Below are 24,548 nucleotides of genomic sequence, written 5' to 3' on the forward strand. Positions count from 1 at the left end.
TTAAGTGACACATTTTGAGGCTTTATAATGGATTTTAAATATGGTGGTATGAAGCCAGGCGTGATAGTGGACGCCTTTAATCCCAGCACTCGGGTGACAAAGGCAGGTGGATGGCTGTGAATGTGAGGCCAGCCTGGTCTACAAAAGTGAGTCCAGGATAGCCAACGCTACACAGAGAAACTCTGTCTTGAAAAACAAAAACCAACCAAACAAACAAAAAACAAGGTGGTATTAACAGCAACCCCTGACCTAGTGGCTTCTGTTGTTTGTGTCGCACAGACTGGCCTGGGACTTGTGGCTTCTTACTGTCTCAACTTCCCAAGTCTTGCCATGACGACGAGCATAGGCCACCACACGGAGCTCTGGGTGGAGAGGTATAGAGCTTCAGAAAGCATAGCTGGGAATCAGTAACTGTGAGGCTGGACCTTTTGGGACCATCCCTGGGTGGGTAAGCACAGACAGAAGCTTGGCATCAAGGTAGGTGCTGTTTTCACCCAAGGCTAGAAGCCCCAAGGCCCATGCCTTCAGGGGGAGTGTCAGAGCCTTTTGCTCCTTGGAGAATGGAGTTAATGAACGCAGTGGGCGTGACCTCCTTCCTTCACTACCAAGTTATGGGGAGAGGAATGCCTAATTCTGTTTCTCCACCTCACCCTTGATCTTGAGCAGGAGCCTGTAAACTTAATTTGGGAAATGGCTGTGGAAAAGAGCTTTCCAGAACCGAAGCAGATGACGGGCTAATGTCTGCAGGTTTCCACGCAGCGCCCAGCACACTGCAGCTGTGAGCCAACACTCCACCTGTGCTTGAGCAGCTTTCACATTTGGGGATCTGCTGTAAAGCCGGTCAAGGACTGTGTGAAGGCAAAGTAGTGGAAATAAGCTTTTTTCTTATTTTTCTTCCTTAGAGGCAAGCTGTACATAATTATAATTTGTTTTTAGTGTCTTTAATTTCCCTGTCTATCAGGTCTTTGGTGATTTCAACGTCCTTCTCAATAGTAAATACAAGACTTGTAAGTGCCAGCTTTGCTCACTGCATCACTAAAAGGCAGAATTCCTGAGTACCGCACTGGTGTTATGGACACGGTGGAGGCTAGGCTGGGGAGCTGCAGAGTGTCTTGGTCCATGCTGTGCTCCTAGGACAGAGAGAGCATCCTGCTCTGGGTAATAGATAATGGGAAATTTGGTTGGATGAAAAGGGTGTTTGTTGTCAATCCTGAAGGCCTGAGTTCAGTCCCCAGATCCCGCATGGTGGAAGGAGAGAGCCAGCTCCTGAAAGCTGTTTTCTGTCTCGTGTCTGGTGAGGGCCTTCCTGCTGTATTATCCCTTGACAAGAGGGCTGAAGGGCTAGCCTTTGAAGGGAAGGGCGGGGCACTCCCCACGACTAACCAACTCATTCCGGAAATAACAACATCAACCCATTCACTGGGGTTCCAGCTCACCTCCTAAAAGCCTCAATTCTCTGTACCATTGCCAGAAGGCTCGAGCGCTAGGCAGACAGTCTGTGGTGTGACGTGGGTGGGGGCAGGTGGGTGGTCGCACGCAACGGAGACGGACTGTGGAAGCCCTTCCTTCTGAGTTTGCCTCCTTTCTTAGCTCGGAGTGGATCAAGATCCAAAAGTGGTAGGGGAGGGGAAGGGAGGGGGAGGAAGAGTGCGGGCGCTTGGAGACAGGCCGGAATGTGAAATGATGCCAGGGATGTGGGGGAGGATTCAGAGCACAGTGTGATTATGCAGCCTCAGCCAGGGTCACACTGGAGAGTCAGGGTTTGCAGTCATGAATTTTGAGAATAACCGAGAGGCTTGTACGTTTTTTTTTTTTTTCTCCGTCTGTCTTTTTCTGTGTTGGTATAGAAGTGTAGCAGGCAATGCCGCACTTAGCCCGGTGTGACGTCATGACAAGATGGTAACCCACGTCACAATGGGGAGAAGGCCTGGGAATGTAGCTCTGGGGGAGAGCACTTGCCTCATATCGAGAAAGCCCTGGCTTCAACAAGAAGCGCCAAAGAAAGAGGATGGAGAGAGGGTCACGTACCTACGCAAAGCAATGTAATTCCTTCAACTCCTGGAGTCCTTACCGACATGCAAGCCCCCTCTTTGTACGTCTACTGGGGCTGCTCCCTCAGTTCCACTGCTTTGGAGATCAGCGTGTGAGACCGATAAATAGGCCTGGAGGGGGCAGACCTGGCTTGCTTTCTCCCTCTCAGGCTTCCAGAGAGCCACCTCACAGGGTCACCCCAGCGCCTCTCCTCATATCTCTGGCACATCTGTCTCTTACTCTCCCTGGGGGGTGCCATTCAGATTGATAGGGCCCCGCCCTAATAACTCTCAATTAACTTATCCACCTCTTTAAAGGATCCATCTTCAACTTTCACACTTATCATGCACAGTAAGATAGTCACAATACAGCCAAACATGGTGGGGCGCAAGGGAGGCAGAGGCGTTAGGTCAGTCTACGAAGAGGATTCTAGAGCCCTCAGAGCTTATGTAGCTGAGATCTTGTCTCACAAAAGAAAAAAAAAAATCGCTGTGTATAACTGAGAAATGTTTCCTAGAGCAGAACTATGTGTCTTGTCTTTTGAATATTTTCTCTTTAATAACTGCTGCACAGCTTGCCACTAGACAGCTGACGTAAATAGTAAGCAGACAGAGGTATGCAAAAACAAACAAACAAAAGAAAACAAAACAGCAGAATATGTGTACCTCATGGTCCTAAACTAGGACAGAGGAAAAGAAATGGGATGCTGATGACACATAGAGCTTGATTCATCACCGCAGGAAAGAAATACATTTGTAAAGGAGTTCAATAAAGGCATATGTGTGTATGTGTGTGTGTGTGTGTGTGTGTGTGTGTGTGTGTGTGTGTGTATATCTTAAAATCTGAGCGTAAATAGTGAAAGTCATATCTAAAAATATTGACAGTTATTGCCTTGTGGAACAGCACAAGGTAGAATGTGAGGCTCTCGAGGTGATAACAGTAACTTTTTTTTCACATTTGTAAACATAATTTATCATGATGCCCGATGGTTGCTGTGTTGACAGGAACAGGAATGGGCCATAGAGATGGGTGATGGGCAGGAAACAAAAGGAGTTGGTGAGTCTGTTGCACCGTATAGGGAAGGAGGCGCCCTGTCTCGTGAGCACAAAAGCTCTGGTCTCCAACGCCGATCTCCCCACAACTGGGTAGATGCATGGCCTCACGGCTGCATCATCAAGTGTGCAGCCTGCCCGCATTTGTTTGAAATCAGGATCACCGAGCAACTAATGTGATAATGGACTTTCCTGTCGGTTTGTTTATGGGAAAATGTGCTCAGCACCATTATTTTTCACTGTTAACTGACTAAATTGACATCCTGGATTACACAGCTGTAGTTATGAGTGAATGTAGAAACACAAGTCTCTCGGGGAATTGTCAGCTCTGGATGCCCAGGTGGAGTCAGACTCCACAGGACAGTGGGTAGGGCTGAAATGAAGGGAGCACAGTCACTGTCACTGTCCCCACTCTGGTGCCTGGCTGTGAGGAGCGTCTTTACATCATTTTTTTGTTTGTTTGTTTGTCTTTTGGTTTTCAAGACAGAGTTTCTCTGTGTAGCCCTGGCTGTCCTGGACTCGCTTTGTAGACCAGGCTGGCCTTGAACTCACAGAGATCGGCCAGCCTCTGCCTTGTGAGTGCTTGGATTAAAGGCGTGCGCCACCACACCCTGCTTTTACCTCATTTTTGGTAACAGCAACATGACTTAGCACAGCGTCCCCACTGCTGATAGCTGGAACTCTGGGTTTTCCTGGTGGGCAGGGTTTTCTACTGTGCTGATTTTCTGCAGAAACAGTGGGAGGAGGTACATTTTCAATCTTGACACCCAGTCCTGCCTTGGAATATGTACTTTGTTGATTATTTATACTATTCCTCTTGAACTACTCACACACTAGTGATGCACTCAGTTCAGCAGTCTTGTTGGAAGATACACGGGCTGAAGGTGAGTTCTAAAAGCCAAGAGGGTGACCCAACCAAATGCCCATCGGAGGGAGGGTATGGTGTGCACACGTGGGAGTATCGTTCAGACTTTAAGAGAAGGGTTTTCTTCCCCTATGTCAACGTGGATGAGGCTATATTGCATTAGGCTAAACAAAGTCAGCCTGGAGTCGTGGGGTCAACGTTCAGCTGGCTGAGGGGAGAAGATCAGTTCCTTCCTAGTTTAGGACTAGCTTCTCCAGGAAGATTCTGTCTGAAAAGAAAGAAAACAAAAACAAAAACAAAAAGCCCACCCCAGCACAGTCTATGTGACTCCACTCATACAAAATATGTAGAATAGTCAGAGAAAAACCGAAAACGCAATGTGGTTTCCGGGAATGGGAAGTCCATCTTTCGGGAATATAAAATTTGCGTTTTACAAGATGAAGAAATTCGGAGGGGGGTGTTACTTAATAGCAATTTGTTTTGTTTTGTTCTGAGACTGGATTTCTCTGTGTAGCCCTGGCTGTCCTGGAACTCGCTCTATGACCAGGCTGGCTTTGAACTTGGGGATCACCTGTCCCTGTCTCCTTCTGCCTCCCAAAGTGCTGGGATTAATCCCAGCAATTTGATGCCAGTAAACCCTATACATGCAATGATTAAGATACTGAATTTTAATAGTCAGGCCTGGTGGCTCACCTCTTTATTCCCAGCACTCAGGAGGCAGAAGCAGGCAGATCTCTGAGTTCGAAGCCAGCCTGGTCTACAAGGCAAGTAAATTTGGCTACCAAATAAAAGAGTGAGTGAGCAGGGGAGAAAGGATGTTAGTTCCTGCCCTAAATTTACTACAACTTCATGAGAGACCAAATTTGATGGTTGGGATATTATTGTCGAAAAAAAGACAAAAATAGAAGTTAATCATTATGAAATGCACTCAGTTTATCAAAATTCTTTTGTAAGAAGCCTTCCATTGTCGCTGAGGAAAGAGAAGACCCGGCCGACTGGGAACTGTGTCTCTCATCCTGGATCCAGTTGGAGCCTGCCAGATTGGAAGGCGCCTCAAGCCCTACTCTGTCCTGCAGATGGCGCTCGAACTGCAGTGCACCTCCAGGACCCTAGGCGGCGCTCGAGCGGGACCGCTTCGTCGTGGTCTCCGTTACTCTTCTTTCCGTTTTCCGGTTCCGCCCCTCCTGCTGCTTGCTCATACTGCGCATGCGGCGCCTAGTGATCAGCGGGACAATGGCGGCTTCTTTAAGTGGGGAGAAGGAAAGGGAGCGGATGGGAGGCGTCTCGGGAATGGCAGGCCTTGGCAGTACGCGAGAGCGGTTGCTGTCTGCGCTGGAAGACCTGGAGGTGTTGTCGAGGTAACCGCGGCCTGAGAGCCTGCTCGGGTAGGGTCGGCTGTGGCCGCTGACTGGGGAGCGCGAGTGCGGTGGTCCTGGGGTCTACAGCCTTCCGGAGCTGTGGGCGGCATTTTCCCACCACGGGGACATCTCAATGACGATCACCTGGAACCCCAAGGCAATCAAAGCTGTAGTAGTTTGTAAGAGGGTCAGATGCAAGCCCCATCATTCACGAACTCTCTATAGACATTTAAAGCAAGTTCCCTGGGGTGCGAACTCCTGAGATACTGTAGTCATGGGAGGATTCCAGGGTCACAGGGAGGGAGACAGATGTGTAAAATTGCCGATAAGGGTTGAGCTACAGCCTTCTGCATTCCATGAATGGGAATTCTGGTGGTAGCAGGGAAAGCTTCCTGAAGAAACGGGCTGCTTACAAAGTCATCAGCCTTGCTATGTAGATGGGGCCATCGTCCGAAAAAGCTTAGAAACATCATGCAGGGCGTGGCGGGGTGGCTGGTGTGTGGCCGAGATAGATTAAATTGGATGTAATTCTCCATATTGTCATGATAGCCTTGTATCTGTCTTTTGGGACCTTGTAAGAGGAAAGCAGCCACCATCAGTGAGGTCAGTGCCGTCTTAATAGAAAACATAATTTACAAGCTGGGCACCGGGGCACAGTCCTGTAATCCCAGCACTCAGGGAGGCAGAGGCAGGTGGATTTCTGTGAGTTTGAGGCCAACCTGGTCCAGGACAGCCAAGGCTACACAGAGAAACTCGGTCTCAAAAACAAACAAACAAAAATATACTTTACACAAATGGCAGCACTACTGGATTTTGCCTGCAGCCCCACAGCCAGTCAGGTGGTTTTGCTTGTAATTCACAACTGAGGCATTGGTGATCTTGTGCTGTGAGTGCTAATGTGTTTCCAGTCACCACGAATGTCCAGCATGCTGGGAAGACCATGGCCCCAACAATCAGGTGGGGCAGAGAGCAGTTAACTTTCACAGATATTTACTGTGTTGTTAAAAACGTTTCACTAGGTAACCCAGGTTGGCCTGAGCCCTCCCAAACACTGAGTTTCCAGGCAAGCACCACCATGCCCTGATGGTTGTTTTTCTTTTAGGGAACTTATAGAAATGCTGGCAATTTCAAGAAATCAGAAGCTGTTACAGCTGGAAGAGGAAAATCAGGTAAGTGGCTTTTTAATTTAATTAAATTATTAATGTCTGGCAGTGGCGGCTTACACCTTTAATCCCAGCACTTGGGTGGCAGAGACAAGCAGTTCTCTGATTTCAAGGCCAGCTTAGTCTACAGAGCAAGTTCCAGGACAGCCAGCACAGATAAACCCTATCTCAAAAAAACTAAAAAAGAAAGAGGAAAAAAAGGTTATTGTTTGAGAGTTTGTTTATATTTTGTGTGAGAACAGGATGCTCCATGAAATCTTTAAATTGATACCTTTTTTTTTTTTTTTAAGCGCAGTTTTATTTACTTAATTTTTGTGTTTTTCTGTGACAGTGTCTGACTATGTAGCCTTGACTGTTCTGGAACTCACTCTGTAGGCCAGGCTGGCCTCAAACTCACAGAGATTGGCCTGCCTTTGTCTCCCGAGTTTAAGGCATTAAAGGATTAAAGGCATGCATCACTGTACTAGGTATATTGATAATTTTCCTTATATCATGTATATAACACTGTGCCTAAGAAAGTTCCTGGGTGGGCATTCAAGCCTTAAATCCCAGCACTGGAGTGTCCCAGGTCAGCATCTCTATGAGTTGAGATTCTTAGAACAGAGATCTGTATATGTTGCTGACTTGTCCCAGTGAAACTTGAAATGAATGAAAATCAAAGGCCATATCACTCTTAGATGCTATCTATACTGTTCCATTCTTTCTGTTTGTCTACAGTAGTTAGATATATTTTGTTTTCTTTTTGTGATTCAGAAACTTCTTTTTCCTTTCCCTCCCTTTCCTTTTTTTGGAGTGGGGGAGGGCCAGATTTCAAGATGAAGTTTCTCTGTGAAGCCTTGGCTATCAGCGTGTGAGCTGTCCTGTTCCTCAGTGGCTGCAGCACTCAGAGCATGCTGGCTCTTGGGGGGAGGGGGGCGGTGTAGGTGAGCCAGCCCCAAGGGTGAGAGCCAGAGCAAGCTGGCCTTGCCACTCCATCTGTTGTGAGGTGACATGGATACAGGGGTGATGCCCTCCCACTTCCTCTCTTGGTACCTGCAGAAGTTCAGAGGGCTGGCTCTACCCCCTCACTGGTTGTAGCACTCGGGAGAGTGGGCCCCGTGCCTTGACTGTGCAGCCAGCTGTGAGGCCATAGGAAAAGGAGGGCTGGCCCTGCTTCCTGCCAGTGGTGACACTGGGTGGCCTGGCAAAAACAGTGTTGGAGAACTTAACTTGCCTTGGCGGTGTCGCTAAGGGAGAGCCAGTACGCTGACCAGCTCAGCTCCCACCCAGGCCCAGAGCCAGGGCTCTGAGTGGGCCCACCCCAAAATCTACATCATCTGCAAATGGTTGGGAGGCATGAAAGGGCTGTCCTGCTGACCCAAAGCTGCAGGGTCTCCATGACACAGGACAGCAACAGGGAAACCGGGAAGGGTCCCAATAAGAATCCAGTACTGATGGTATCACAGGAGCCGGAGATGAACTAGACCAACGAGTCATTCCCAGGAACATTTGCAAGTGAAGATGTGTGGACAGAGGAATATACTGTGGGCACGCACAGCTGCTATGATGAGATGTTTCCCGTGCTTTGGTATTGCTTGTGTGTTTTTTATTTTGCAGGGGAGGGTGCAAGGGCGAAGGGCAGATATGAGGGGACAGAGATGGGCGGAGCTGGGGTGCATGGTCTGAAGCGCACAAAGAATCAGTAAAAAGTTTTTTTTAACAGACTGTTGATGTGTGAGTGGGAGCTGGAGCACCGGTGTTCAGATTTTCACTGCAGTTCTCCCTCTCCCCACATGGTAGAGTTTCCGCTTGTTCACTGATTGTGTTTCTTTCGTTAGGATGTATTAAAAATACAGCAACCTTTTAAAAAGATTACACAGTTCTCTATTTATTTTGCTGTGCCTGGTCCTAAGTGCAGCTGGTTAAACAAGTTTAATATATATTTTTCCAGTGTTTGATCTGCTTCTCAACAATTAAACTTAATTATACAACTCAACTATCTTACATAAGAGGGGAAAAAAGGTTAAGAGGAAACAAGAACATTCCAGTGTTAGATCTCACACCTATACCCTTTGGAAACTTCAATCCTGAACAAAGGAACAGAAGAGGTCACATAAGTTCCCTCCTTATCCTTAATATTTCACTGTCTTTTTGTTAAGAGTGGTGTGTAATTATTGAAATCTATAAAAATAAAGTGATTTAAAGGAAAAAAAGCGTAACTGCCAGTGCCACAGCCCAACTTTTTCTTTTCTTCCTTTAAAAATATATTTATGTATTATGTATACAGTGCTCTGCCTGCATGTGTGCCTGCCCTCTAGAAGAGGGCACTAGATCTCATTACAGATGGTTGTGAGCCACTGTGGGGTTGTGGGAATTGAACTTAGGACCTTTGGAAGAGCAGACAGTGCTCTTAACTTCTGAATCATCCCTCCAACCTCTTTTTCTTTTTTCTTTTTGGGTTTTTCGAGACAGGGTTTCTTTATAGTCTTGGCTGTCTTGGACTCACTTTGTAGCCCAGGCTGACCTCGAACTCACAGTGATCCGCCTCCCTCTGCCTCCTGAGTGCTGGAGTTAAAGGCGTGCACCACCATGTCCGGCTTCTTTTTCTTTTTTTAAAGATGGGTTTCTATGTAGCCCAGGCTTGCATTGTACTTGTTGATTCTCCTGTCTTTACCTCAGAGCTGGAATTACGTGCTGAGCTCTTCCTATGTGTTTCATGAGTATTCAAAACAGTCTGGCATATAATAGCTGTTATTAGTGACTCTTTCTCTTTAGAGGAGAAAATAGGCTCAGAGGGTATGACCTCTCTGTCATACTGTAGCAAATGAAAGGCTACAAACGGAACTCCGGGCCTCTGTTGCTTACTAACCTGTGTGGTGGCCTTTTGCCATATCTGCATACGTCTATGTAGTTTACTATTTTTTTAAAAAGCCACCTCATTTTCTAGGCTTCCAAGCAATACTGGGTATGAAATTACAGTTGTAACTGGATTCCAGCTATAGCTTCTAATACATTAATGCAGCTTATACCTCAAAGTTTTTCAAGTTTTTGGTGACAACTAAAATTGCCTCAAAGCATTATATTTTGGGAGAGATATTATTCCATGTTGTGTATTTAAGGATTACTTTTTAAATTTTATCTTTGGAAGATGAGTAAGTCTGGTTTTGTTGTGGAACTACTTGTGACAGATTTGTTCTTCCTTGAAGAGCAGAATGAACGGAAATTCCTGATATTAGCACTGTTTCCCAAAATTTCTACAAATGCAGATGGTCCGGGCATGTTGTTAATGCTGACTAATGAAGACTATTTTGAGGTGTTAAAATTTGTAAACCTAGCCAATTCAAGTATGGATTCTTTGTCTCATTGGTGGTCACCTTGATTGTCCTGTTGTCTGATGGAATCAACCGTTACTTAATAGGTTTTGGAGTTGCTAATTCTCCGAGATGCAAACTTTCAAGAACTAATGAAATTAGCACTTAACCAAGGGAAAGTCCATCATGAGATGCAGGCTTTGGAAAAAGAAGTAGAGAAGAGAGACAGTGACATTCAACAGCTGCAGAAACAGCTAAAAGAGGCAGAGCAGATCCTGGTGAGTTGACGACGGTTGGTCCTCAAGAGGAAGCTGCTTCATTCTCTCCTGAAAGGCCTGTTAGAAGGGGAAAAACTTTCCATTTTTAAACATTTTATCTTACGTGTATGAATGTTTTGCCTGCGTGTACTTGTGGATATCACATGTGTACCGGTGCCTATAGAGACCGGCAGAGGGCATCAGCTCCCCTGGAACTGGAGTTACAGATGGCTGAGGAGTCACAGTGTGGTTGTTAGGATCCAAACCTGGGTCCTCTGGAAGAGCAGCCAGTGCTCTTCACCACTGAACTATCTTTCTAGGCCCCATCCCTTTTATTTGACAAGATGGGGCTTTCCTCTGTAGCCAGCTGTGACCTCAGCTTCCTGAGTGCTGGGACTGTAAGTGTGAATCACCAGGCCCAGGCGAGTTTCCAAGTGGCAATCCTATCCATCGTTCAGGGGACTCTGTTGTCACTTCCCACTGCACCCGCTGCTGTACCTGCCTCCCCACTTACTTTATTTCAGGTAATCTGTATTACTCTTGAGCCATATATGTTATTTCAGTGTTTTAAATTACAGAAATAGGAAGGAAGCTTTACTTTTCTTTGGCCCAATTAGGTTTGATACTAGTAGTCACAATCTCTAGTTGATGAAATATTTTGGGTCAATAAACATGTTTCACAAATTCTTTAAAATTTTATGAATTAATTTGCTTTTCCATCCTAAGGTAGTGAGTTTGTTATCCATCAAAGTTCTATATTAGGTTTTCCTTTGTTGGTCTCTACTATTTAAAACAAGTTTTTTACTTACATTTTTAATAAAACATTTTTATGTGTATGAGTGTTTTGCCAATGTAAGTGCACCAAATGTGTGCAGTGCTAGCAGAGGCCAGAAGGGGGCATCAGGCCCCTGGAATTATACTTTATAACTATTTTGAGATGCAGGGTGGGTATGGTTGCCAGGAATTGAACCTGGATCCTCTGTAATTGGTCTTAACTGATGAGCCATCTCAGCTCCTTGCCTTTTAAAAAAATCTTGAGATAGGGTCTCCCTATGTAGCTCTGGCTGGACTAGAACTCTCTATGTAGACTAGGCTGGCCTCAAACTCATAGCTATCCACCTGGCTCTGCCTCCTGGGTGCTGGGATTAAAGGTGTGCACTACCATGCCTGACTTGGCTACTATTTTGAAGAAGAAATTTATTTGCTTAAATTGTCCAGTTATTTTGCTAACTGCTAATGCAGCTGTCGGGCACTCATATTACAGAAACAGCTGAGCTCGGCTTCCTGTTGCCCAGCAGTGCTGCCTTTCTTGCTCCCATTGAACACGTTCCAAGAGTCACAGTGGGGCTCAAGGAGAAGGAGCCTGGGAGGCTTAGGATAGCCTAAAAGAAGGGGACCCAGTCCTAAGTAAATGCTTTGGGTTTTTGTTTCGATTTTTAAGTAAATGCTTTTAAAAATTATTTTATTTTCTTAAGAAAGTCATATTTACCAGGACAAATTCAGAAAATGCAAGAAAATAGAAAAAAAGAAAAATTGCCTTTGTCTCAGAGTTCAAACAGTGACAATCCATATTTTGATCTTCTGTTGTTGTTTTTGTTTTGTTTTTCTAGATAGGATTGGTCTATTTCTTCTGACATTTTTTACTTGTACCCCCCCATCTTTTCTTCTCCTGTCCCCCTACCCTAATCCCCACGTAAGCCATCCACTCCTAGTGTTCCCTCCCTGTAACTTCCATGTGTTGTATTTCTAACAGTGATTGATTTATTGATTTATTGTTATTAATTATCTACTTTACATCCTGGTCTTGGCCAGCTCCCTCCTCTCCTCCCAGTCCTACCCTCTAACAGCTATTTATTAATGGGGGACCGAGCGTGACTATATTTCTTCCATTAACTATAATTACTGTGTAAATGATACTAAGTGGTGCTTCAGAGCAGAGATGAATTTCAGGGGCTTCCAAGTCTTGCAGATGGTTTCTGTAGGTGAGTAACCTTGTGAATCACTCTAAAAACCTGTGCTTGGTATAGTTCAGAGTAATTTATACCTTACATTTTGTTTAAATTAGGCAACAGCTGTTTACCAGGCAAAGGAGAAACTGAAGTCAATCGAGAAAGCTAGAAAAGGTGGGTGCGTGGGAAGTCCGGCCGGCTCAAACGCTGGCAAAGGGCTGGGGAGACGGTGCAGTAGGTGAAACGCTTGTTCATGTGCGGTCCCTGGGACCCACATACGGCTGCACGTGTGCTCAGGCTTACACAGGTGTGCACACATAAATAAATAGAAAATTAAGTTGATAAAAATGCTGCTAATGAGGCTGTTGGAAGCATGCCCAGTGGCTGCCATTAGTAAAGTGTGTTGTGGTCCTGCATTGCAGTTGGCACCCTGAAGAGGAAGGGTGCTTTCTACTTACACACGGAGGGAAGACAACGGCTTATAGAAGTGTTGAGAGAAAGAGAGAGGGGTGGGATTTAAGCTGGAGCTTGAAGGCTAGGCTGAAGAGAACGACGATGACCACACAGCTGAACTGAGAAGGGAGCCCTGAAGTCAGGCTGGGCCCGGGCACTGCCTGCCCGCCCTCCTCGCCCACGCTAAAGCCTCACCTCGTGGGCTCACTGGAGCCTCCAGTTCAGATACCGAGAGTGAAATTCCAGGTCTTTGATTTTAATACTTTGTGCGTTTGGTTTACATTCAGCCATCTCTGTTTTCTGCTTGCCGCTTTGGAATCTGCTTTCTGATTATTCCATGTGAGGAAGCAGCTAGCAGTCTCTGAGAGGTGGGTGGGCTCCTGTAGCAAGAAGCAAATCTCTAGCGGCGTGGCTGAGTCTGTCTGTCAGGACCCGTCAGCAGTGCATAGCGCTTCTCGAAACAGGGCTAAAGTTACGGAGTGAAAGCTGTTCCCGGCCCTGAGAGGGAGCTGCTGTTTCTGTTGGGTGCACATCCCGCCTAGAGCCTCTCCCTTGGGTTCACACAGGGTGTGCACTGCTGGGTTAGCCGCTCGCCCATCGCTGGAGCGAAGCGCTTTCCCCTTTTACTGTTTGAGACGCGCTCTGCATTGGGTGGCGACTGGTAAGGAGACTACTGAGTGTTACACTGGCCTCGCCTTGATGTTACCTGAGTTTGCTGACTGGGCCTCTTGGTTCTTTTGTTTAAAAATATTTATGACAGTTTTGTATATTCAGGTGTTAGGAAAGATGGCTGAGACTATCCCATTTTCTGATTGTTTGAAATTAAGCATGCTGTGTGACTGTGGTGTATGTTCTTCTGAACTTGTGCTCAGTGGTCTGAACTGTTTTTTTTTTCCTCAACTCAGGTGCAATCTCCTCTGAAGAGATCATTAAATATGCACATAGGATTAGCGCAAGCAATGCTGTATGCGCTCCGCTGACCTGGGTTCCAGGTAGGAGCGCTTCTCCGTGTGTCAGATTGATGGGGTTTGAAAGTACTGAGGTGTTTAAGTAAAACTATTTAAATGTAGAATGTCCTTATTTAAAATGACATCTGCTAATAAAAGTATTTCTCTTCAGTGTCGTAAGTATTGCTGTCCGTGACCCCACGCCCTACTGGGAGGTCTCACAGGAGCACTGCTCAGACAGGTTCCGTAGCTACTGCCAGGTTTCTTTGTGCGTGCCTGTAGCGTTCCACCTGCTCACCTAGGCATGGCGGCACTTCATCTCCATTCCTTTGCAATGTTCTTGCCAAGCAGTGATGGGAAAGGGGTTCCCCATTGTATTTTTGAGGGTATAGATTCATCTGTGACACTTCCAAAGCAGTAGGTTTAGTTGACTCTGTAGTGTCATTGTATTTCTGCAAAGGATCAGCCTGAGAAATAGTCGCAGAATGCCTGGTGGCATGCACAGGCCTGGGGAGAGCTGGGGAGCTAGACACACAAAGAGCGGCACACTGCAGTCACAGCATTGCAGATGGGCGGGCAGCTGAGCAGCAGCCTGTGAGGAGCATGGAGAGAGCCCCCTCAGCGCTGGGCACTCTGGTGGCTGGTGTTGCTGAAAATGTAGATGCCAGCTGCAGTTTGCGGATAAGTAATTCCTGACATTGGTGAGAAACATGACCAGGCTGGGTGTGTGGGTGTCACCGCCAAGCTGCTTCTTCATGACAGTTTGCTCTCTTGATAAAACTAGAGAGGTACAGGAATTTGTCCATCCGTCTGCTACTTTCTTTGTGACAGGTTTTATGTATCCTAGACCGGCCTCCATCTTACTATATAACTGAGGATGAGCTTGAGCAGTCCCACCTCCACCTCGAAATTGCCTCCTTGCAGGCCTCCCTGATGCTGCCTTCCAGTGCTGGGTCACAGGTGTGCCCACCACCCCAGCCTCGGAGCTAGGCAGACTCAGAAAGGCAGACAGGAGAAGGGTTCTGGTTTAGACAGTCCTACTAAGCATTCCAGTCCTTTCTAACATGTGAGTGCTCTGCTCTCTGAGTATGTGTCATTGTCACATTTCTCACTGGGAAATAGAATTAAGTTGAAAGAATTAAGATTGTTAAACTCTACCTAAATCATCATTTGGGATGTTTTCTAAAATGCCTATTTTTTTCCTAATTTTTACAAAACACAGATAATAGTATATTCTTAGGAGGATTCAGAGGAGAAACAAAAATGTGTGTATTTTGAAAACTAATATATCAGGGGCTGAAGAGGAGGCTCAGTGGTTAAGAACACTTGGCTGCTCTTCCAGAGGACCTGGGTTCAGTTCCCAGCACCCATACGGCAGCTCTCAACTGTCTATAATTCCAGTTCTAGGACTTCGAATACCTTCTCACAGATGTACATAGGCAAAAATGCCAATGAGCATAAAACAAAAACACATTATTTTTTTTTAATTGATACATTATACCTTTAACAAGTGACAGAATAAATTTTCATTTTCCATAATTTTATTTTATTTTTTGAGACAATTTCTCTATGTAGCCTTGGCTGTTCTGGAACTCAGTTTATAGACCAGGCTGGCCTCCAAGTGAGAATTTTGCCTCCTGAGGGCTGGGATTAAAGGTGTGTGCCAGCAGGCCCAGCTTAAGAATTTCAGGTGTAACTTCAGGCAAGGCATGGCAGTACATGTTCTAAAGACAACTCCTGGGGAGGGTGAGGCAGGACTGCAGGTTGGAGGCTAGCCTGGGCTACCTAGTGAGACTTGTCTCACAGAGCTTGAGTTTTAACTTGAGGTAAAAGCTGTCTTTATTGTTTTAGGAGACCCTCGGAGGCCATACCCAACCGATTTAGAGATGAGAAGTGGACTGTTGGGGCAGATGAACAACCCCTCCACCAGCGGCGTGAACGGCCATCTGCCAGGGGATGCCCTCGCAGCAGGCAGGCTGCCAGGTAATGCTGACTGGGAGCGTGTTTTCAAGCAGACCACAGTCTTTCAGAGGCGCCTGCCAGTGAGGCGCCATCTAGCAGTGAACGACAAGACTGAGCCATGTGGTACCAGGCTCCCTGCCAGTTTGTTGCTCTTGCTTGCTTCATCCAAAGACCCTGCAGGGGCTGGTCTGACACTAGCCTAAGCCTTCTGTCCCTCGGGTGCATCTCCTGCTCCCCTACCCGGGCGCTGACCACCCCTTTCTTATTACTATCCTGAGGAACATTTTTTTGCAGTTTGCTAGGCATGCTCCCCAAAAAGAGCAAGCACGTCTTGTAGGTGCCATGTGTGGTTGTGAAAGAACCTTGCTAAGGAGAAAGGACGTAAGTGGGGGACTGCTTTCTGAAGCCCATTTTTAGCTATCGCTACTGTGTGACATGTGGGCTTGGAAACTCTGCTTATTAATTCCCAGAGGTTCCTTGAGTTTCTCATTGCAGTTGTACTGAACTGTTAGTTATAATCCTTTGGAGAGACACCACAACAGTAACTTCAGTAGGAAAAGTGAGAGTTATTAGCTAGTAACAGATACTGTACTACAGATGTGTGTGTAATGTGGCCGGCTGTAGATGGATATAGTTCCTGGGTGGAGCATTGTGAAGCCCTAATCTTAGCGTCCCCAGGTAGGTGGGTGGGTAGATAGAGCTAAGCTCCTGGCATAAAGGGAGGGGGCTGGGCAGGTGGCCACAGGCAGAACTGATGTCATGTGCTGCTTTTCCCAGACGTCCTTGCTCCACAGTACCCCTGGCAGTCGAATGACATGTCTGTGAACATGCTTCCACCAAACCACAGCAGTGACTTTCTGTTGGAGCCTCCTGGGCACAACAAGGAGAATGAGGATGACGTGGAGGTCATGTCAACAGACTCCTCAAGCAGCAGCAGCGACTCTGACTGAAGGAGGCAGAGCCCCGCGCAGACTCCGGTGCTGCGTTACTGTCAAGAGGGAAATGCAAACCACAGACCCCTAAGGAGCAGCCCAGTGAAGGCTGAACCCTGGCTTCTGTCGCCCGCGAGGCAGATCTTGAGGATTACTCAGAATGACTGTCGTGCTGGGTTTGTACCTAGTAGTTCTGGAATGAGACTGAAGGAGAGTGGCAGGCAGTTCATGGAGATTAGAAAGGGCACTGAGCCAGGCCCGGCGGCTCGCCCCTGTGGTCCCAGCAGCTGAGGGGCTGAGGGGCTGCTGTGTCGGGCCAGCTTGAGCTACTCTGAGGCATCAGGGTTAGAACAAAGCCTGGAGCTGAGGGTGTGTGATATTTCAAAATAAAGAGCTCAGTTGAACTGAAGTTGGCTGCTATGGCAGCGACAGCATTATCACTACTTATATCTAGTAAATACTGTAACTTGTGTAAATAAACTTGCTTTTGTTTGAATTTTTAATTTTTTCTAAAATTTTTCAGTTTATACATATTTTTTTATTTAGGTACACCTTCAGTGTAGGAAGGAAAATTTTAAATCCAGTTGCATTTAGGCTGAGCTGTGCTGGCACACCCCTTTAGTCTCCAGCGCTCAGGGGACAAAGGTAGGCAGATTGGAGTTTGAGGCCAGTCTGGTCTACAAAGTGAGTTCTGGGGACAGCCGGGACTAGAGAGAAACCCTGTCTTGCTACTTTACCCCCTTAAAAAAAATCCAGTTGCATTTTATAATATTCATATTAGGACTCTGGTCTATATGAGAATATACAAGATAAAATGACTATATCTTAACAAGTAGTCACAATTAGGTTTCTAACCCATTTATTACAATCCAGTAGCACACAAACACACACACACACAGAGTAAGTTTTATGGAAGGCTTAGAATAGAAGGCTACTCTCTCGTGGCGTCACCTTGTCTCCTTACTGTAACTTTCTCTCATGTTTTATGGGACTGGGTCTTCTGCTTTCATAATGTGCACAGGCTACCCTGGGACTGTTAAAAGGAGTTACATTAACTAACTTCAAGCACTTAACATCTGTGTTTGAGACGTTTGTATAATTATCAGTTTTAGACAATATTTTTTTATTACTGGAAATGTATTATAACATGGTAGATTCTTTGATATTTTTCAAGACAGGGTTTCTCTATGTAGCCCTGGCTGGCCTGGACTCTCTTTGTAGACCAGGCTAGCCTCAAACTCACAGAGACCCACCATCTTCTGCCTCCCCAAGTGCTGGGATCACCGGTGTGCACCACCACGCCTGGCTCTTACTGTCAAACATTTAAGAAACAGCATAAAACATAAGAGTAAACTTGGTATAGATTCTTTTAAAATTCACCTGCCAGACATGGTGGCACACACCCTACTACCTAAGTGACAGAAGCAAGTGGATGTGTATGAGTTTGAGGCCAGCCTGGTGGTGCACACAGAGTCCCAGGCCACCTGACACTCATGCTGGGTCCTTAAGATATGCAGCAAGCACTCTTAACCAATGGACCACCCAGATGTTCAAGGGCCATACATCTATCATCCTTGAGCACACACTCTGACAGATGTGTAGGTATAAATAAGAGAAAGTGGGATTTATAAATAGTAAGATAAATATGGTACATGTGTTAATTCTGAAAAAACAAGAACGGCTCCTTAGCAAAAATCACAATAATAGAGTATTTGAAAGCAAATTTCAAATGTTAGCTGCTTCTGACAGCATTCGCAGCGGTGAGCTTGTGGTCTAGTGCAGCCACTCAAAACCCTTTCGGTTGCTGTTTTTTTCTTGGAGCTGAGAACAACCCAGCCTAGCAAGAGCGCTACCACTGAGCTAAATGCTCACCCTGCCCCCTTGGGTTTTGGATCCCTTTATAAAAGCTTAAAAACCACAAAGCTTTTTATAAGCTTTTATGAAATGATATTTAACACTAGAAATTTAAAACAAGTCAAGTTTATTGATCACATAATAAAAATCGAATGCATGGTAACACGTTTTCTTGTAAACAAAAATCCACCAGTGAGAAAGTGTCAGTATTAGATTTTGGCAAATCTCCTCAGTGTCTGACCTGACAGTAGGAAGCCAGCTTTGTTGGCCTTTGCATTCAGTCTGTTACGGCACTTGTACATCATGTGTAAAGCTCTAGGTTCAGTACCAAAACAGAACACTCCAGAAAACTGACATGATGACAGGCACTAAATGGCCAGGTGTCGTGGTGCACACCTTTAATCCAGCAGCCAGTGTTCCTCCACCATCCTCATTGGTTTTTCTCTGACCAAAAATTAACCCATGAGAAACAGGAATACTGGTAAAAGAACAAGACCCTAAAGTAAAGGATGAGGCACTCAGGTGGCACCTGTGCAGCAGGGTGAGCTGGCAACAGTACACTCACAGGAAGAGCTTACCAGGGGCTTGTGCAGCAGGGTAGGCCAGCGACTGGTGACAAATGACATCAGCCAGAAAAACATGCTATGCCTGATCAAAGAAAGGCAGGGTTGGGTGCGGGTAGGGGGTGGACATGCAATCCAGCACCAAGGGGCTAGTTAGAAGCTTCAGCTGTTAGCTTTAGCTAAGGCCGAGGTGGTCCTTAGGCCAAGAGAGTCATCTCCCAAACCCAACCCCTCTAAAGCCAGAAGTAGGTTAAAAGCCAAACCAAGCACACAGCTTTCACTGCATATAGCACGGAGCTCTGCACATGCTGTTCTGTGAGGCGTTTCACCATTCAGTCCATCACCGTGAAATTTACGATCTCCTGGGGAAGCGGGGGATGCAGCCAACCAACTTTTGGCTGTAATGCTCTAGAAAGTTCTTGAGGACCTCTGGGGGAATCCCTCACATAGGAGATTCAGTGCTCTGCCCCATGTGGTCCCAACATACAGGGACACAGATCTGAAGCAGAGGAAGGGAAATGCAGGTTACCCGGCTGGTAGTAGTGGGATCAACAGTGTATTCTCTGTCATTTAAAAAGCTCTTTGCAGGTAAAAGTGAAAAGGAAAAACCAACAAACATGAATTTTGCAGTAGGGTTTTGAACGTGCATGACATTGGAGTTCCAACCTCTATTGGAATTAGGACAATGAGGCAAATCCTATTCTACTTGTCTTCAGGCTGCCTGCAGTGGTAGCTACACTATAGTACAGATAATTAGCCACACGTTCCGTAGCCATCTTATTCTGTGTCTCAAGGACAGTTCGGCGACACGTCCTAGGAACATTTTCTTAAAGGTCCAAACTACATTAGGAGACTTCAAATAAACTGGTGACCACGTAGCTTTGCAGATAAAATAGAGTTGTCCTGAAACACAGAATCTTCACTAAGGCTTTTTTGTTTTTAATCAAGGAATTTTCTTGTTCTTTTCGAGGTGCTCTCCCCTGTACCCTTCCAGGTGGCTCAGGTCCTCTTTAAATGGATCATAGCCTTGTTCTTTTAAACAACGGAGAGCCCAGAAAAGCTGGTCTAAGGGAGGAAATTCTTCCCAAGGAATCCACTCCCAGCCTAGAAGAGAAAGAGAGGCGATCAGTGCACACAGACGGCAGAGCAGGGAGCTTTCATTTGGTGAGCCAACCTGTTACGTATTCAAAAAAACAAAACCAAACCAGCTGAACTTACAAGTGACCTCGAGCTAACCAACAGCAATGTCTGGGCTAGCGTCTCTAAACAAATAGAACCTACATTTAGAATGAAAAGCTTAGGAAGAGAGAGGTGACCATGAAACATTGGGCTAGTTTTGTTTGTTTGTAGACAGGGTCTCATGTATCAAAGCATTCAGTCTACCTGAAATCCAAAGTGTACTCTTCGCACAGAAGAGAAAAGATGTACCACCATTAAGTAACTTGGCCTGGGTCACAGAGAACTGTTAGATCCAACATGGACCTCCAAAACAGGGCCACTGACAGGCTGGGCTCTCGCAGGGCAAAAAGGATTGCTGGTAGCTATAAGTCTTGGCAATGGGCGTTTCTGTCAAGAAGAGCCACTGTGTCCCTTCTCTGCCTCTATAGCTCAAACAAATGGGGCATCTAGCTCCCTATTAACACATATCTGTAGCACATAACAAGTCCCCAAGCTAGCACCCCCTCCCCCACGGCCCACCCAGACTCTCAACTTCTAGGCTGTTCCAGCTTACGGATGCCCTCCAATTGCAGCCCTATTTCTTTACGGCTGCCAAGGCGTTCCCCACCTTTTGGTACTCTGTGTTGTGTCCCCCAACCCTCACCCCCAGCCCTGCCCCTAGATAGCCATGGCAGCTTTCAGTTCCTCCAAATAAGCCTTTCTTTCTACCCATGGAGTCGTTTAGATCATGACTTTCACTGTGCCCTCAATGACAAGAACAGTACAGGAACCATCACACAAGCCCAGGCAGTCTATTTTACATGCCTCAGGATCTGTGCGCTTTCACACATCTACTCTGTGCTGCTGTACCAGGACGGCTTGCAGTGCAAAGGCATTTATTTCAGTGATTTCTGCAGGTTGGAAGCCTCAGATCACAATGCTGGCAAGACATGATGTCTGGTCATAGCCCCTTTCCTGGCTCATGGGACAGCCATTCTCCCTCTGTATCCTCACATGGAGGAAGTAGTTAGGATCTCTCTGGGGTCTCTTTCCTGTGAGCACCAATTGCATTTATACACAGTGCTCCAGACAGGCTCAGGGTCAACAGTGGATCCCAAGCTGCCGCCACTGCCACATTTGCTGCTGCTGCTGCTGTGAGGGATGCTGCTATTTCAGGAAGCAATGGAAACTTTAGGAGGCATGGACTGTGTACAGGGTCACTGGGGATGCAGCTCTGAAGGCTACCGCTGGCCCGTGTCACTCTGCCTCAGTCCTGCAGGGAGCCTGTGAGGCAAGAAGCCTCTATTACAGCTCTTCCATGACATTCCATCTGACCAGGGGCCCAGAATCAACAAAGTCCAGGCCAATGGGCTAAAACCTAGGAAATCCAAGCCAAAGGGATCTGCTTCCCTTTTGTCACAGGAGGGCTTTGCCCTCCTGAGCTGATCACATCCCAGAGGCCTCATCTCCTGTGACCATCACCCTAAGTCAGAATTTCAAAACAAGTGGGATTTTATTTGTTTGTTTTACTTTTTTTGTCTCTTTTTGAGACTATGTCTTTGTTTATAGCCTTGGCTAGCCTGGAACTTTATTTGTAGACCAGGCTGGCCCCCAAATCACAGAGATCTGCCTGTCTCTACCCTCCAAGTGCTGGAATCAAAGGCATGTGTCACCACTCGTAGCTCCAACACAGGGAATTCTGGAGGGCAGACAGACAGAGAATCCAGTTCTCTTTGTATGGCAACGATACTCCTCCCAACTAGGTTTCTCTCCAAAAAATCACATTATTGTGTATGACTGTCTTACTTTCGTTTTTTTCAGGTTCCATATTCCTTGGCTCCGAATCCCCAGTCGTGTCCACCTCCCCTTTCATGAGTATGGTGACGTAATGGTAATCTTCCTCCTCAACAAAAGAGTTTACCACGGAGGCAAAGCGCACGTTTTTCAGGCGAAGTGCAGCCTCTTCCCACGTCTCCCTCTGTGCACACTCTTCCCAGGTCTCCCTGGGAAAAGAAACAGCCTGTTCAGTACACATGTGACGTGAGATTCTTGGTTGGAAAGTTGTAGTTGGTTGTAGTATAAAGGAAAAGCAACAGTAATTATGATTTAAAAGAAAGCAAACCTTCATGTTGGTATTATGCATATTCTATAGTTGGTGATTTGAAGACCCAAATAGCTTTATATCGGGCAAAACCCAGCATTTCACCACCAGCATCAACTCCCAGGCGTGGAGAAGACTAAGCAGCCAGGGGGTAATTTACTGTGTCAGGTAAATAACCTGGGCTTTCTCTGGGTGGTGGGAGCGCACACTTTTAATCCTAGCACTTGGGAGGCAGAGGCAGGCGGATCTCTGTTCTAGGCCAGCCTAACCTACACGGTGAGTTCCAATGGTACACACTATCAACAAAAAACCAGACTTCCGAGTCAATTCTACCCAAGGAAAAGGGAAACATTAATTTTCTCATGGGGTTGTTGTGTGCCTTCCCTGTGTTTCAGAGTTCCAGTTTAAGCCTCAAAATCGAGGCCATGAGGCAACAGGAAAATGTGTGATCTGCTTCTGGGGCTTGCTTGCAGTAGGCTAGTCCTGTGATGACCCTGCTCCCAGGCCACACAGGGAAGTACAGGTTACCTTCAAGAGGAAGGACGTTGTACATTTTCAGCCTGGTAGAGGACTATTTCCCTTCCGTATAACGGAAGCCAGTGAGAGGCACATCCCATTAAATCCCAACACTCGGGAAGCTGAGGCAGGCAGATCTGAGTTCTAGGACAGCCAGGGCTACACAATGAGACCCTGTCTCAAATAATTGATAGATTGGATGGATGGATGGATAGATAGATAGATAGATAGAGAGAGAGATAGAGAGATGATGGATAGAAAGAAAGCATAACAATGGCTGATAATTACAGTAATAGGGGGCTAGGATTTCCTTTTAAACTGCCAAGAAAATCTAGTATGGTACATGTTGGATAGGGCGTAGGAAGGCTTGAGACTTCACCTTCCAAGTGTTTCATATTACTATACATTACTAAAGGAAACCACAGTAGATCTGGGTGCTTGGGATACTTTTATCTGTTGTTTTTAGCCACACTCTCCGTTTAGAACACAGTTGTGAGCACAAGGCCAGGGTTTCATGGCGCAGGTGTAGAAACTGACTTAGCTGCTCTCCCCACTTTGTAGGTCTGACACATACTCCACACAGACGCGGCGGGCTAGTCTCATAACACTCTGATATTATCTAAGTATCACAGGGCAGAGGGAAGAGTCCCCGTTTTTCTCATTACATCCACTTTCTTTGTAAACACCAAGAAACACAAACAACTTCCACGTGCAGCCAGAAGGGGGCGGAGCGAGGACTGAGGGGGTGCGGGTCCCGGCACAGCGCCCCCTCCTGGCGCGATCCTGGAGGACCCCGGGTCCGTAAGGAACACACGGAACGTAACTGCGCACTGACGCGCGTGACACGGACGCACGTGTCGTACGGACTACTGCTACCCGCGTAACTTCCGCTTTCCCGAGGTTGATTTGCTCACCCGAATTCCAAATGGCCCCCAGGAAGCTGGAAGCTGCCGGCTCCAAACGACCCTTTCCTCTTCCCCAGCAGGACGCAGCGAGGATGCTCGCAGCTAACCACCACCACGCCAACTCCAACTCCCGGCCGCCGCCTCCGCTCCTCGTTAGCGGCCATAGCGCTTGGCTACACCCGGAAGTGACGTTCTGCTCCAAGCCCACCTTAAGTTTACGGAAACCCGCTGAAGCCTAGCTTATGGCTTTTTGTGAGTGTTACATCTCAGAACTCAGCTGTTGCTTGGTGGGTAGATCGTGTAGAAACAACCCATGTAAATTACTGATTTAACAGAAAGATGATTCGGAGAAGTAAATAAGACTAATTAATAAATTCCGCTAGGATAAATTATGTATTTCAGAGAAAAACATACTATACCAGATAAAAATATACACCAATTAAAAATGAAATATAAAAGCAAAAACTCTTGGAGAAGTCAGCTGTAACTAAGTTTGACATGTTAAGTCTCTGGATAGGCAGAGACTTTACTTTAAAAGTATGGTTTTATTTTTACTAAAGTAATGTGTGAATAATTTTAGAAACTCAGTAGTACAAAAAAACTCTGAACAAGAACACTGTCCTCTTTAGTCCTGCTTCCAGAGACAGCTTTAACTCTTCGATACGTTGATTATTATATTTGCACACATATTTCTATGTGGGTACTCATTTTATACCCTAGGTAATCCATTAGAAATTTACCATATCAATTAGCTTAGCCAAGTTCTAGTAGACAGTTCAAAGCAAGAGAGGCACGATCATTATTTGTAAAAGTGTTGACTCTCTATCAGGGAAATACACGCGAAAAGTTCTTTGAGATACCATCTCACCCTATTCAGAATGCCTGCCATCAAGAGTTCTGACAACAGATGTTGGAGAGGCTGTGAGAGGGAGGAACCCTTGTTCACTGTTAGAGGGGTGCAAACGGATACAGACATTATGTGCATAAGTTTGACAGTTTCCCAAAAAAGTAAATGTAGAACTGCTACACAATCTAGTTGTTTCACGCCTTGACATATACCCAGAGAACTGTGTACCCATCACAGAGATATTTGCACCCTTGTTTCTATATGCTCTATAACAAGGGAATGGAACCATCCTAGTTGTCCATCAATAAGTGAATAGATAGTGGAAGTTTGGTAAATACATAACAT

The 24,548-nt window shown here is 46.2% G+C and overlaps 2 protein-coding genes across 2 annotated transcripts; one reads left to right on the forward strand and one right to left on the reverse strand.

Annotated features, from left to right (window-relative positions):
* The first annotated feature begins 5,150 nt into the window (after positions 1-5,150).
* Med4 (mediator complex subunit 4) lies at positions 5,151-16,297 on the forward strand. Its single transcript, XM_051160827.1, has 7 exons — positions 5,151-5,306; positions 6,409-6,475; positions 9,867-10,037; positions 12,082-12,139; positions 13,324-13,410; positions 15,217-15,348; positions 16,105-16,297. The coding sequence occupies exons 1-7, from the start codon at positions 5,155-5,157 to the stop codon at positions 16,275-16,277; spliced, it is 840 nt and encodes a 279-aa protein (XP_051016784.1). The 5' UTR covers positions 5,151-5,154; the 3' UTR covers positions 16,278-16,297.
* A 3,294-nt stretch (positions 16,298-19,591) lies between these two features.
* Positions 19,592-23,717, reverse strand: Nudt15 (nudix hydrolase 15). The gene is made up of 3 exons (XM_051161054.1): positions 23,366-23,717; positions 21,641-21,837; positions 19,592-19,780 (listed from the first exon to the last, which is right to left on the reverse strand). Exons 1-3 carry the CDS (start codon positions 23,518-23,520, stop codon positions 19,620-19,622), a joined length of 513 nt encoding a protein of 170 aa, XP_051017011.1. The 5' UTR covers positions 23,521-23,717; the 3' UTR covers positions 19,592-19,619.
* Positions 23,718-24,548: the final 831 nt, after the last annotated feature.

Source organism: Acomys russatus, chromosome 18 (genome assembly GCF_903995435.1).
Source record: "Acomys russatus chromosome 18, mAcoRus1.1, whole genome shotgun sequence".
In the NCBI taxonomy this organism is placed as follows: domain Eukaryota; kingdom Metazoa; phylum Chordata; class Mammalia; order Rodentia; family Muridae; genus Acomys; species Acomys russatus.